Here is a 16,232-nt window from a genome sequence, read left to right as displayed (position 1 = left end):
CAAATAAAACATTTTCCTGGAATGTGTAGACCATACTCTTTCTGTTCCTATTGATTTGGATACTGAAATAATTCTTAAAATGAAGCTGTTGGGTGATTTATGTTGGCGTTTCTAGAGTGTGTCATTATTGGCAAACATCTAGGGATATTGTTGAGAGGGCACTCGATTCACGAGATTTCTTTTGCAAGAACGCCAAAATAGCACGAATTTTGTTGGTTTGCGACTGAAGAGTGTCCGCACTATAGATTTCTGCCATGCAAATTAGCTAGTGTCAGTGGGTAAGAAAGTGGCATCTTTTGAATCGTTAAGACAAGCCACATAATCTTATGTAAAACTCTGCTGGGTGTTTCGATCATGTATTATGCGTGTTTGGTCAAGTGAGGTTAATTTGTAAAGCATCAACTTGTGAACAAGTCATAGAGGGTTTGATCATGCTGATGATGTTGCCATTTTGGACGACTTCTGAGTGTTTAAAGCCCAAAATGAATGAATAAAATCGTGTATGAGATATTTGCGGGGATATTTGGGTGCATTGGGCACTTATGGGTTGGGTATAATAGATTTCTATGTATACAATTAAGTCTGATATATTTTCGATGGAATATATATTTTCACTTGAAAAGTTAGTAGTTTTCCGAATTGCAATTTCTGAATATTATATAAAAGGTGAGAATAAGACTATAAATGTAAGAGTATGGGATAATTTTGATTGTTAATAAATGCGAAACGCCGGCGGTAGACATCAGCAATATCAGGGATTGCCACGATTCTTGCAGTAGCTTTTATGAATAGAATACAATAGTGGATACAATAGCGGATACAATAGCGGAACAATAGAGCTCTCTTACGGGCAAATAAACCTCGTCGCGTTTTGCTAAATTTCACTTCTTCTTTTTCATGAACTAACCGTTATTTTTTAAAACTTGTGGCAAAACTTCGACCGAAGTTTTTAATTTCCACCAAAAAGTAATGGTAAATCTTACTTCCCGACATAGTTATTGAAATTTTGATTTGAACGAATCGCTATGGCTTAATATTGTGAATGCGCCCCCGTGAAATTGGAAAATCCCAGAAAATCATACGCAAAATATACGCCAATATTACTATTTCTGGTTTAAAATCATCGAGTTTTTGCTAAGTATTACAGGAATTACTACTTGTAACCTATAATTATACCAAGTTAAATCTACATAGCCTTTAGGACAGCCAGTTATTTGTACACAAAAGCCCCAAATCAAGGATGCGTGCTATGGTTTACCCGTAGTTGAATGCGTATTCGACCCCTAATGCGACTCTCTGCGCAGTGGTAGAGACATTTTGGCTACAGCATAAAGCCGAATAGCTGTTAAAATGCGTTTTGCGGGATATATCGATTGTTTCAGAACATGCAAGTATTGCATACAATTCGTTTACATTCACTTCTATGATATAGCCTACATTTCAAATGAGTGCACACGAATGAAGGACCAATGGAATGGTACCAAGATTTTCAGCAATTTTGCGTATTCGGCACTCTGCTGTGTTCATATGTACGCTTCAAAGTGTAGTATTTAGGCTAATTACTAAGTAATTAACAGAATGTTCTTCTTGTCAAAACCAATTAATTTTACTGACCTGACAGTTTCGGCCATCTTGGTCGAAGGCCATCATCGGAGTGATGGTACTTGATCCTTCCTTCTGGTTGATTGGTCACCAACAGAGGGCGCACTAGCGCCCATAAATGGATCGTATAAGTGACTGAGAAAATGGGCCCCCTCATCTCTGTTCATGGTGTTTGGAGCTCTCTTTCTTATCCACATGGATTCTTTGATGCGGCGAGCCCCCGAATCACATTCTTTGTCGAGGATTTTGGCACCGTCCCAGTTGATCACATGATTATGCTGAACTGCGTGGTCTGCGATTACTGATTTGGATTGTTCGCTTTGAGATTGTTTCCTGGTTTGTCTAGTAAAGATGCCTTTACTTTTTGCTACTTTGTCCGATTCCTTCTTATGTTCACCCAATCTGGTTTCAAAACGTCGACCTGTATCACCCACATAAGTAGTGTCACAATTGGCGCAAGGTATCTCATACACACAATCGGTCGTACAAAGGGGGTCTCTTTTGTCCTTGGGTGGACTAACAATTTCCTCAGGGTAGTACGAGGGCGTACCGCGGTGGCGATGCCATGCTTTCTAAAAATGCGAGTGGTCGTTTCAGACAATTTCTCAACATAAGGAATGGTGACAAGTCCTTTGTTTTTCTCTGTGGAATCCTTGTTCTTGTTCGGTTTTGCCACCTGTTTATTGTCCATTTTGCGTTTTACCTGGTTAAACGTCCACTCCGGGTACCCACATTGTTTTAGGGCGCGTTTGATTTTGTCCTTTTCCTGTTCTATATCCTTCTTTTCCGTAACAACACAGTTCATCCTATCCAACAGCGTGCGGACCACACCAAGTTTATGATGTATGGGGAGATGCGAAGCGAAATTGAGGTACTGGTCTGTGTGCGTTGCTTTCCTGTAAACCAGCAGTTGTACAGTACCATCGGGTTTGCGGACGATAAGTGTATCGAGAAACGGTATTGACCCATCATGTTCTTTCTCATAAGTGAACTTAATATTGTCCGTAGGGTCGGTTTGATTGAGATGAGTGGTTAAATTATCAACCTGGTTTTCGTTGACAATCTCCAAAATGTCATCGACATACCGTTTCCAGAGCCGTGGTTTACAGTCTAATGGGGCTGTCGCAATGGCTTGTTGCTCTAAAAACTCCATATACAAATTCGCGACCACCGGGGACACCGGGCTCCCCATCGCTGCACCAAATCTTTGTTTGTAGATTTTCCCTCGAAACAAGAAATAGGTGGTGGTGAGTACAAATCTTAGGAGGTCGATCACATCGTCTACCGCGAGCAAAGTCCTGTTTTTGAGAGTCTTGTCTTGTTGTAATCTGATTTTAATGACATTCAATGATTCATCAATCGGCGTGTTGGTAAACAGCGAGACGACATCGTGAGAATTGAAAATCTCACCCTCCTCTATTATGACTTCCGCTAAGCACTCGGCAAGATGTTTAGAGTTCTTAACATGATGATCCGTTCCTCCTACTAACGGCGATAATATATCGGCTAAGGCTCTAGACGTTTGGAAAGCAATAGACCCTGTGTAGTCATTTTCTCAGTCACGTATACGATCCACTTCTGGGCGCTAGTGCGCCCTCTGTTGGTGACCAATCAACCAGAAGGAAGGATCAAGTACCATCACTCCCATGATGGCCTTCGACCAAGATGGCCGAAACTGTCAGGTCAGTAAAATTAATTGGTTTTGACAAGAAGAACATTCTGTTAATTGTATCACACAAACCTGATGAATCTCTTCAAGAATAATTACTAAGTATTTGGATGATGTTGATAATCTTTTAACAGGCACATAATTAGTCAAAACAGCAAGTGCTTTTTTAATTTTGTATTTTTTTATTGATATTTTGTATTTTCAGAGGGAAACGATACAACAACAAATACCAACCCCTCCGCTAATCCCCATAATGCACGGCGAATTAAGATTCGGAACCAAATTGCTATTATGTTGATAGCGAATGGGATTGCGTTCTTTCTCTGCTTGGCTCCTCATCAACTTTTCACCATCGTAGACGAATTGCGCTTCATCACTGGCATGAAATTGGAAGACGAATCCATGCGAGTTTTCTTCAAAGCTGCCCAAGGGTTGACTTATATTAATGCTGTGATCAACCCATTCCTGTATAATGTGTTTAATACTCAATATAGGAAATCTTTTAAGGAAGCGTTTTGTGGTTGTTGGGTAGGTATGAGGCCCAAGGGTGAATCTACCGCTACAACAGGTCTTGAAATGGAACCAAATAATTGAAATCACGGGACGGTCACAATTTGAGGTTGTCGCCACAAGCATCAATATTTAGTATATATATGTTGTATACGTAATAATTGTGTCAAAAATTCGATGGTAGCCCCTTATTTTAATGCATGTATCTCTTTTGAAATTATCTTCTTCGGATAAAATGTTACAGTATTGACGGTTTGCTGTTTGTTTTTGTTTTTGGTCTCAGCAATCGCGGCGCTGGCATAATGGCATCACTGACGCCGTCTATGGCTGGACGTAGTCACGTGTCCGACTTAAATTATTGACCTTTGTCTGGTGCCATCTACGCGTTATATTGAAGGATATCTGTCAGGAAACGTATTTTAGTTGCGGTCCAGATTGATAATTTTTGAGTGTAAAATAACAAACGTGACCTAGTGATCAACTATGGTCGGTGTCGTGTGCCAGACCCCTCTCATGATGAAATCGTAGTAGTATATATGAATATTAATGAACTCTACGTCATCCGCGTCATACATTTTTTTAATAATCGACTCGTACAGATCGTGAATGATGTTATTAATAGATCTAGCTCGTCACCACAGTGAAATTAATTAACACACACACGGCGGTTGAATTTTAAACCACAGTATTATAGAAAAGTGTACTTTTGTTCCAGTTTCTAACCAGTAATTTCGGAATTCAAGCATTTTAAACAACAGTAAGTGTACATTTCGTCCAGTTTCTTACCAGTTGCAATGAATTATGGTAGTGTAAGCTTACCAATAGGCCTATTAATACCAAAAGCTGTGATAGTTTCTGCACTGTACATACTGTACAACTCTGTACAGTGTGAGTATGTACGCGAGTATAACAACTTGAGCAAGTCACAATATTTTCTCAAGTTGATTTATCCTTTCTATAAATAGCGACGTATACATAAAAAATATACACAACCACGTTCTCCGAGTACTGTACATACTACATAGTATAATTTAAAACTCTAGTCCGGGACTCTAACGGGGTACACCCATCGTATGTGTACATGGACCTAATCCATGGGTTCCTACAAGGCCGATGACTGGACCGATGACACACATTCGATAGGTGTATCGTATAATATGTGTGAGTTACAGCTTTTGACAATTGGCTCCCTAGTCCTAGCCCGAGGTACTCACACGTCCGTCACTACGATTTCCACCAGGGGTAGCGGGGGTGAATGACCCCCTAAATTTAAAAAATATTAATTTTTCACCCTCTATTGGGAATATGTGCAAGCTCGGGGGTGAAAACTGACCCTCTAGCTACTTTTGGACCGTACTCCTACCCCTGACTACACTGCAAAATATTTTTCACCCCCAAGATTTAATTTTCACCCCATGTATTTGGATTTTCTGCAAGCTCTGGAGTGAAAAACACAGGAAAACAACCCCCGACTTTTGGGCCTTAATGCTGTAGGCCTACCCCTGATTTCCACTGTCCTTCTCCGTACGAAGGTCTGAGACTCCTGAGCATATCTGGTCCAGGGTACACATAAAATACCACGTTTTCTCATAAATACCACTTCCTACCATTCCTCACGTGAAGATGAGACTTAAACAAAACATATTTGGTGCATGTTCGTAAATTTTGAGCACATTTGAGGATGGAAAATGTTTTGAATTCTTTCTATAAATAGATGCCGTCAGTGTGACGTCATCACCGCGACGTGAGTTCACGGTGCCCCGTTTTTACGTACGTAGGGCATTCATGGCCCTAGTGAGGAAGGAACAGGGCCATGATGTTTCGGGCTACCCTAGTCCATACATTCGACATATAGCGGGGACTCTAGTCGTCTCTACAAATATGTCAATGACAGCAAGAACATGATGAAGTCTAACTTGGAATTTGCACATCATCTTGATCTTGATACTGCCCAACAGTCCTAGAGGAGTAAAACGGTTAGGTTGATATGCGCATGCATGCAAATTTTAGTCTATAGATTTCTTGTAGATGTTGGGTTATGTTGGTTTTAAATTGTGTGGGATCTATTATGTTTAAGGGGGTACTACACCCCTAGCCAATTTTTTGCTTATTTTTGTGTTTTTCTCAAAAATCATAGTGCATTGGTGACAAGTAAGATATAGGGCCTAGATATGTATATTATAGAGACAAGGACTATAACTACTGCACTGAAAATTCAGCAACTCAAGGCAAGTAGTTATTGATTTATTGATCAAATATTGGTTTTCCCTAATTTTTGACTGTAACTCCACAACTGCTGTCTGTGCTGAAATAAAATTTCCAGTGTACTCTAGTCGTCTCTACAAATATGTCAATGACAGCAAGAACATGATGAAGTCTAACTTGGAATTTGCACATCATCTTGATCTTGATACTGCTCAACAGTCCTAGAGGAGTAAAACGGTTAGGTTGATATGCGCATGCATGCAAATTTTAGTCTATAGATTTCTTGTAGATGTTGGGTTATGTTGGTTTTAAATTGTGTGGGATCTATTATGTTTAAGGGGTACTACACCTAGCCAATTTTTTGCTTATTTTTGTGTTTTCTCAAAAATCATAGTGCATTGGTGACAAGTAAGATATAGGGCCTAGATATGTATATTATAGAGACAAGGACTATAACTACTGCACTGAAAATTCAGCAACTCAAGGCAAGTAGTTATTGATTTATTGATCAAATATTGGTTTTCCCTAATTTTTGACTGTAACTCCACAACTGCTGTCTGTGCTGAAATAAAATTTCCAGTGTAGCAGTTGTAGTCCTTGCCCCTATAATATACATATCTTACTTGTCACCAATGCTCTATAATTTTTGAGAAAAATGTAAAAATAGGCACAAAATTGGGCAGGGTGTAGTACCCCGTTATCAAATGATTTGATCGAGTAATTTATCAACTACCATGTATCCACGACAACACAATACTATAGGGACTGTGCAATAATTATGTCTACACCCAGGGTGATGTCTACACCCTGGGCCCTTAATTACTTAGTAACTCGGGGTCTGAAACAGTAACTTGGACCCCGAGATAGTAACTCGACTTTAAGTAACTCAGGCCCCGACTTAGTAACTCTGGGTCTGAGATAGTAACTTGGGGCCTCGACTTAGTAACTCGGGGTCCGAGATAGTAACTCGGGGCCTCGTCTTATTAACTCGGGGTCCAAGATTGTAACTCGGGCCTCGACTTAGTAACTCGGGTCTGAGATAGTAACACGGACCTCGACTTAGTAACTCGGGTCTGAGATAGTAACTTGGGGCCTCAACTTAGTAACTTGGTATCTGAAATAGTAACACGGACCCCAAGATAGTAACTCAGGGTCCGAGATAGTAATCCAGGCCCCCGACTTTATAACTCGGGGTCCGGGATAGTAACTCAGGGTCCGAGATAGTAAGTCGGGGGCCCGACTTAGTAACTCGGAGTCCGAGATAGTAATTCGGGGCCCCGAGATACTACTTTGGGATCCGAGATAGTAGCTCAAGGTCCCGAGATACTAATTCAGGGTCTGATATAGTAACTCAGGCCCCGACTTAATAACACGGGGCCCTTAGATAGTAACTCAGGGTTCCGACTTAATATCTTGGGGTCAGAGATATAATAACTCGGGGTCCGAGATAGTAACTCAGGGCCTCAACTTAGTAACTCGGGGTCTGAGATAGTAACACGGACAACGAGATAGTAACTCGGGGTCTGAGTTAGTAACAGGGGCCCTAACTTAGTAACTTGGGGCCCCAACTTAGTAACTCGGGTACCGAGATAGTAACTCAGGGCTTCAACTTAGTAACTCGGGGTCTGAGATAGTAACACGGACAACGAGATAGTAACTCGGGCCTGAGCTACCAACTCGGGGGCCCCAACTTAGTAACTTAGGGCCCCAACTTAGTAACTCGGGGTCCGAAATAGTAACTCAGGCCCCGACTTAGTAACTCGGGGTCTGAGATAGTAAACCGGGGCCTCGACTTAGTAACTCGGGGTCCGAGATAGTAACTCAGGGCCTCGACTTATTAACTCGGGTCTGAGATAGTAACACGCACCCCGAGATTGTAACTCGGGGTCCGAGATAGTAACTCGGGGCCCCGACTTAGTAATTGGGGTTAGAGATAGTAACTCAGGGCCTCAACTTAGTAACAGGGTCTGAGATAGTAACACGGACCCCGAGATAGTAACCAGGGTCCGAGATAGTAACTCAGGCGTCGACTTAGTAACTCGGGTCTGATATAATAACACGGACCCGGAGATTGTAACTCAGGGTCCAAGATAGTAACTCAGGGCCCCGACGTAGTAACTGGCGGTCAGAGATAGTAACTCAGGGCCTCGACTTAGTAACTCGGGGTCCGAGATAGTAACTTGGGGCTTCGACTTAGTAACTCGGGTCTGAGATAGTAACACGGACAACGAGATAGTAACTCGGGGTCTGAGTTACTAACTTGGGGGCCCCCGAGTTGGGGCCCCAACTAAGTCGAGGCCCCGAGTTACTATCTCGGACCCCGAGTTACTATCTTGGACCCCAAGTTACAATATCAGGGTCCGTGTTATTATTTCAGACCCGAGTTACTAAGTCGAGGCCTGAGTTACTTCTCGGGCCCCGGGGTACTTTTCTGGGGTCTGTGTTACTATCTCAGACCCCAAGTTACTAAGTTGAGGCCCTGAGTTACTATCTCTAACCCCTAATTACTAAGTCAGGGCCCTGAGTTACTATCTCCGACCCCGAGTTACAATCTCTGGGTCAGTGTTACTATCTCAGACCCCCGTTAACCAGACGAGGGCCCCCATTACTTACACGGACCCCGAGTTACTAAGTCGAGGCCCTGAGTTACTATCTCAGACCCCTGAGTTACTAAGTCGGGGTCGAGTTACTATCTCAGACCCCAAGTTACTAAGTCGAGGCCCTGAATTACTATCTCGGACCCCGAGTTACTACCTCGTACCCCGAGTTACTAAGTCGGGGCCCTGAATTACTATCTCAGACCCCGAGTTACTATCTCGGGGTCCGTGTTACTGTTTCAGACCCCGAGTTATTAAGTCGAGGCCCCAAGTTACTATCTCGGACCCCGAGTTACTATCTCGGGGTCAGTGTTACTATCTCAGACCCCGAGTTACTAAGTCGAGGCCCCGACTTATTATCTCTGACCCCGAGTTACTATCCCGGACCCTGAGTTATAAAGTCCGGGGCCCGAATTACTATCTCGGACCCCGAGTTACTATATAGGGTCCGTGTTACTATCTCGGATACCAAGTTACTAAGTTGAGGCCCCAAGTTACTATCTCGGACCCCGAGTTACTAAGTCAAGGCCCGAATTACTATCTCGGACCCCGAGTTAGGTCGGGCCCTGAATTACTATCTCAGACCCCGAGTTACTATCTCGCGGTCCGTGTTACTGTTTCAGACCCCAAGTTATTAAGTCGAGGCCCCAAGTTACTATCTCTGACCCCGAGTTAATAAGTCGGGGCCCCGAGTTACTATCTCGGACCCCGAGTTACTAAGTCGAGGCACCGAGTTACTAAGTCGAGGCACCGAGTTACTAAGTCGAGGCCCCGAGTTACTGTCTTAGACCCTGAGTTACTAAGTCGAGGCCCCAAGTTACTATCTCGGACCCAGAGTACTATCTTGGACCCAGAGTTACTAAGTCTGAGATACTATCTCGGGCCTATCTTGGACCCAAGATACTAAATCCGGGCCCGAGTTACTAACTCAGATATCGAGTTACTAAGTCGGGGCCCGAGTTACTATCTTGGACCCTGAGTTACTATCTCGGGTCCCGAGTTGACCCGAGTCGGGCCCTGAGTTACTATCTCGGACCCGAGTTACTAAGTCGGGCCCGAGTTACAGTCGGGCCCTGAGTTACTATCTCGGACACACAAGTTTTAAGGTGTATTTTGGACGAAAAGAATTCCCCGTTTCATCTCTACATAATCATATGACCTATTTTTTCGCGATTGCACGAACAAGTATACGTAATTCGTGGCAACACTGATTAGTGTATATTTCTATGCTGGGCTTTTTCATGAGCCACTCCCGCTAGGCGGAAGTACCTATACACCCTACGCAAGTCAATTGAAGCCGTACAATTTATCGCTAATTTACGACCATAAAATTTAGACACTTCTCTTGTCTGTATTAGCATCAACTCTCTCATGTCACGTTTTCATGTCAGAAATTAACATAACTCCCGAAACCGAAAACAGAAATTATCTTCGTTCAACTTTTCAGTAGGCAACAAAAGACTAGAATAAACACTCTAGTGTATGCCACAACTTTATCATGCTCACAAGTGAAACAGGACATTGAAGTTCATGATTCCCATTGTGCTACATGTGTATACCACACTCTCATGTGTACAACAATATTATCACTATAGATGATTTCCATTGTGCTATACAACATTCCCATGTATACTACAACTTTATCACAGGTGGAACAGAGCACTATAGATGATTTCCATTGTGCTATACAACACTCCCATGTATACTACAACTTTGTCACAGGTGGAACGGAGCAACGGAACAGAGTACTATACATGTAGATGATTTCCATTGTGCAATACAACACTCCCATGTATACTACAACTTTATCACAGGTGGAACAGAGCACTATAGATGATTTCCATTGTGCTATACAACACTCCCATGTATACTACAACTTTGTCACAGGTGGAACGGAGCAACGGAACAGAGTACTATACATGTAGATGATTTCCATTGTGCAATACAACACTCCCATGTATACTACAACTTTATCACAGGTGGAACAGAGCACTATAGATGATTTCCATTGTGCTATACAACACTCCCATGTATACTACAACTTTGTCACAGGTGGAACGGAGCATTATAGATGATTTCCATTGTGATATACAACACTCCCATGTATACTACAACTTTATCACCGGTGGAATTGAACACTATAGATGATTTCCATTGTGTTAGACAACACTCCCATGTATACTACAGCTTTATTACAGGTGGAACAGAGTACTGTAGATGATTTCCATTGAGCTATACAACATTCCCATGTATACTAGGCTGCAACTTTATCACAGGTGGAACAGAGCACAAAGATGATTTCCATTGAGCTATACAACACTCCCATGTATACTACAACTTTATCATGGGTGGAACAGTGTACTATAGATGATTTCCATTCAGCTATACAACACTCCCATGTATACTACAACTTTATCATGGATGGAACAGAGCACAAAGATGATTTCCATTGAGCTATACAACACTCCCATGTATACTACAACTTTATCATACAACCTCCCCCATGTATACTACAACTTTATCATACAACCCTCCCATGTATACTACAACTTTATCATGGGTGGAACAGAGCACAAAGATGATTTCCATTGAGCTATACAACACTCCCATGTATACTACAACTTTATCATGGGTGGAACAGAGTACTATAGATGATTTCCATTGAGCTATACAACACTCCCATGTATGCTACAACTTTATCATGGGTGGAACAGAGTACTATAGATGATTTCCATTGTGCTATACAACACTCCCATGTATACTACAACTTTATCATGGGTGGAACAGAGCACAAAGATGATTTCCATTGAGCTATTCAACACTCCCATGTATACTACAACTTTATCATGGGTGGAACAGAGTACAAAGATGATTTCCATTGAGCTATACAACACTCCCATGTATACTACAACTTTATCATGGGTGGAACAGAGTACAAAGATGATTTCCATTGAGCTATACAACACTCCCATGTATACTACAACTTTATCATGGGTGGAACAGAGTACTGTAGATGATTTCCATTGAGCTATACAACACTCCCATGTATACTACAACTTTATCATGGGTGGAACAGAGTACTGTAGATGATTTCCATTGAGCTATACAACACTCCCATGTATACTACAACTTTATCATGGGTGGAACAGAGCACAAAGATGATTTCCATTGAGCTATTCAACACTCCCATGTATACTACAACTTTATCATGGGTGGAACAGAGTACTATAGATGATTTCCATTGAGCTATACAACACTCCCATGTATACTACAACTTTATCATGGGTGGAACAGAGCACAAAGATGATTTCCATTGAGCTATACAACACTCCCATGTATACTACAACTTTATCATGGGTGGAACAGAGTACAAAGATGATTTCCATTGAGCTATACAACACTCCCATGTATACTACAACTTTATCATGGGTGGAACAGAGTACTGTAGATGATTTCCATTGAGCTATACAACACTCCCATGTATACTACAACTTTATCATGGGTGGAACAGAGTTCTGTAGATGATTTCCATTGAGCTATACAACACTCCCATGTATACTACAACTTTATCATGGGTGGAACAGAGCACAAAGATGATTTCCATTGAGCTATACAACACTCCCATGTATACTACAACTTTATCATGGGTGGAACAGAGTACTGTAGATGATTTCGAAATAGGGAAAAAATGGAGGTTGTCCCGAGGACAACTAAAGCATAAATTCTGCTTGTCCTCAAAACAATTTGGTTGTCCCCAAAATGTGTCATATATTTGGAGGTAAAATATAATGGTTGTCCAGGGGATAAGTACATAGCTCAATTTGGTTGTCCCCAGTGATTTTTGGACAAGAGGACAAGAGGATAAGTGCTTATTTCGAACACTGACTACAACTTTATCATGGGTGGAACAGAGCACAAAGATGATTTCCATTGAGCTATACAACACTCCCATGTATACTACAAAGTTCTTTATCATGGGTGGAACAGAGTACAAAGATGATTTCCATTGAGCTATACAACACTCCCATGTATACTACAACTTTATCATGGGTGGAACAGAGTACTATAGATGATTTCCATTGAGCTATACAACACACCCATGTATAATACAACTTTATCATGGGTGGAACAGAGCACAAAGATGATTTCCATTGAGCTATACAACAATCCCATGTATACTACAACTTTATCATGGGTGGAACAGAGTACAAAGATGATTTCCATTGAGCTATACAACACTCCCATGTATACTACAACTTTATCATGGGTGGAACAGAGCACAAAGATGATTTCCATTGAGCTATACAACACTCCCATGTATACTACAACTTTATCATGGGTGGAACAGAGTACAAAGATGATTTCCATTGAGCTATACAACACTCCCATGTATACTACAACTTTATCATGGGTGGAACAGAGTACTGTAGATGATTTCCATTGAGCTATACAACACTCCCATGTATACTACAACTTTATCATGGGTGGAACAGAGTACTGTAGATGATTTCCATTGAGCTATACAACACTCCCATGTATACTACAACTTTATCATGGGTGGAACAGAGCACAAAGATGATTTCCATTGAGCTATTCAACACTCCCATGTATACTACAACTTTATCATGGGTGGAACAGAGTACTATAGATGATTTCCATTGAGCTATACAACACTCCCATGTATACTACAACTTTATCATGGGTGGAACAGAGTACTGTAGATGATTTCCATTGAGCTATACAACACTCCCATGTATACTACAACTTTATCATGGGTGGAACAGAGTACTATAGATGATTTCCATTGAGCTATACAACACTCCCATGTATACTACAACTTTATCATGGGTGGAACAGAGTACTATAGATGATTTCCATTGAGCTATACAACACTCCCATGTATACTACAACTTTATCATGGGTGGAACAGAGTACTATAGATGATTTCCATTGAGCTATACAACACTCCCATGTATACTACAACTTTATCATGGGTGGAACAGGACACTATCTATTGTGCTATAATGTAAATTATTTCTAGTGTCCTGTCCTCCTGTGACAAAGTTGTGGTATACAAGGAATGTTGTATAGCACAATTAAATTATGATTTAGGTGTCCTTCCCACCCGTGACAAAGTTGTGGTATACAAGGGAATGTTGTATTGTTTAAATCAAATCATCTTTACTATCCTATCCCACCTGTGACAAAGTTGCGGTGTTCATGGGTATCTTGTAAAGCACAATTTTAATCTTCTATATTTTACCCACATGTAACATTTATGTTTTTTGTGTTTTATATTTTAAAGAATGGTGCAAACTTCATGAAGTAAATGAACATGTGAAGCCATTGGCTGCGAGTTCGGGTGTCAGGGCATCTGATGTTTTGCAATTGATCTTCCTAGAGGTGAGTTAAGGTTTACACTATATGTTTTGGGCAGAATTTTCGGCCGAATGTTAAATAAGTTTAGCTTAGATTTGCAAGTTTCATAAATGAAAATTTGCAATTATTTCTTGATATTTCTTGATTTATTTTTAATATATCTAAGCAATAGTTTTGCCATTTTAACCCTCCCAAAAACATCATGCAAATGGGGTGGAAATGACACTACTTATATCAATCATTGGGATTTCCTTAATAAAACCAATACCATTCCTCATGTGTGTCAGCTTTACTTGTCTCAATATTCGAATGCAAATGCTGCTAGTTCATGCTACCATCTAACTCGCCTTATGAAAGACGTACATAGAACATATTGACCATTTTAGGTGGCATTTTGTCTATATGTATTTTCAGATAGCTAACTCAAATACTACACCTTACAGATACAATAGCTAGCTATGTCAAATCCATTATGTTCATTTAACTTAAATCAGCAAAGAAAAGTGTTTAAATGGGATTTTGTGAATTTGCATAAGTCAAGAAGCTGTTTTGAAAATCACATCCTGTACGATAATTTTAAAGCAATTCTGTGCACAACACCATAGTTAAGTTTGCCACCTTAAATATCTACCGTATATAATTTTTAAAAATTCTGTGACTTATTTATAATTCTATTACTCTTACGACCCATTATTCAAAATCGCGCACTGTGATTTGTTAAAACACGTCACATGAGAGCCCATTATTCTGCAATAATGGGTCAAGCGCCGTAACACACTCTACGCACAGCATTACGCTGTGCAATATTTCCGCGATACACGCTCCACCTTGAAGTAAACAACTGAAAATATTTGTGCCAAAAATGATATTTTCTCTTTAAATCGCACTATTTTCTGGTAATAGAATAGAAATAAAGGGTGCAGCATTATCCTTTACACGCAAATAATGTGTCCTTGGCAGTAAAAACGTCTAAATAATGGGTGAGGACACATTATTTGGGTGTAAAGGATAATGCATTACCCTTTATTTCTTAAATAAAAGGAAGGTCTGAAAATGTTGTGTTAATTATTATTAATATTCATGTTATTCTCATTAATAACTTTTCTGCAGGCACTAGCACTGTCTAAGGAGTAAGGATTCCTTCAATAGTTTGCAGATTGAAGCAGCCTTTTAACAGGAAACAACACAAAGAACAAGAGAGTATAGAGAATCAAGAATGCAGTAAATAAGAACTGCCCTGAAGTCTTTGGATGTCATTATTGGAACTTAATAACAATCCATTGCCATAGTCCATTTGGGACAAGATCAAAGCACAAACCACCAGATAGTAGATGCCATGGTCCTTGAAACCAATTGATATTTTATGTAGTTGCTAATTTATAATAGATTACAGGGATACAATGTATATGATATGTGCAGCCACTGTCATCTGTGTATCAAATATAACACAGAGGTTGCATACTGGATTGCAGAGCTGGATTGATGGAATCATCGCCAACTGTTAGCATAGCAGGAGATAAGCTATGTGTATGATAATTTGATGCGCCAATAGAAAACTCTATCTCCTCATCATTTAGCTTCCAGAGATTTTATGGTCATCCAGTGTTTTATTCAGTGATGCTAGATGAGGCTGTTTTCATGGAGTTTGGATAAGATACATTAAAATATCTGTATAACTGAATGTCATCACCGTAACATATAGAGAGGTTTCTTGATTGACAAGTGTATAATATTATGGTAAATGACATACATGTAACAGGGCCAATCATGGATCCTTGTGACAGGCTTTGTCGTCTAGATTTTAAAGGGGAGTGGTTACTCACTCTCTAGTATGATGCTAGGCGAGTGGTCAAATCATTCTCTAGCATGATTGCTAGGAGAGCTGTTAACATTGTATTTGAACACAGATATTGGAACATCTGTGATTTGAAGTGATGATTTTTATGTGAGCTGGCTATCTGGTGAATATAACTGGTATTACCATATAGTCACATAACAGTAAAAAAATAATTCTTAAGGTTGGTCTTAACCCTCAGGGAATTATGGGCCTCATAACTGCTAAATTTTTGGTCTTTTAAAATGACAAAGACTTGATGAATTCATATGCGAGGTCAAATTTGGGCAAAAATGCTCAGTTATGGAGAAAATTAAAAAACAATTTTACCCAAATTTTCATGGGCATTGTACCAAGAAAATTCTTTACAAAATTAATTTTTAAAAACCTATTTTTTATTCATTTTTTAAATTTTGACCAACTTTGAAATTTTTAC

The 16,232-nt window shown here is 40.3% G+C and overlaps 1 protein-coding gene and 1 long non-coding RNA gene across 2 annotated transcripts; one reads left to right on the top strand and one right to left on the bottom strand.

Moving 5' to 3' along the window:
- Nucleotides 1-1,969: 1,969 nt before the first annotated feature.
- On the bottom strand, nucleotides 1,970-2,755 carry LOC140169542 (uncharacterized). Its single transcript, XM_072192805.1, has one exon. It carries the CDS (start codon nucleotides 2,753-2,755, stop codon nucleotides 1,970-1,972), a length of 786 nt encoding a protein of 261 aa, XP_072048906.1.
- A 1,522-nt stretch (nucleotides 2,756-4,277) lies between these two features.
- On the top strand, nucleotides 4,278-15,643 carry LOC140170383 (uncharacterized). The gene is made up of 3 exons (XR_011861533.1): nucleotides 4,278-4,538; nucleotides 13,889-13,986; nucleotides 15,073-15,643. It is a non-coding gene; the product is annotated as an uncharacterized lncRNA (long non-coding RNA).
- The last annotated feature ends 589 nt before the right edge of the window (nucleotides 15,644-16,232 follow it).

The sequence above is a fragment of the Amphiura filiformis genome, chromosome 14, assembly GCF_039555335.1.
Source record: "Amphiura filiformis chromosome 14, Afil_fr2py, whole genome shotgun sequence".
Taxonomy (NCBI): Eukaryota; Metazoa; Echinodermata; class Ophiuroidea; order Amphilepidida; family Amphiuridae; genus Amphiura; species Amphiura filiformis.
The sequence above is the reverse complement of the archived record's forward strand: the minus strand, read 5'-3'. Positions and strand labels throughout refer to the sequence as shown.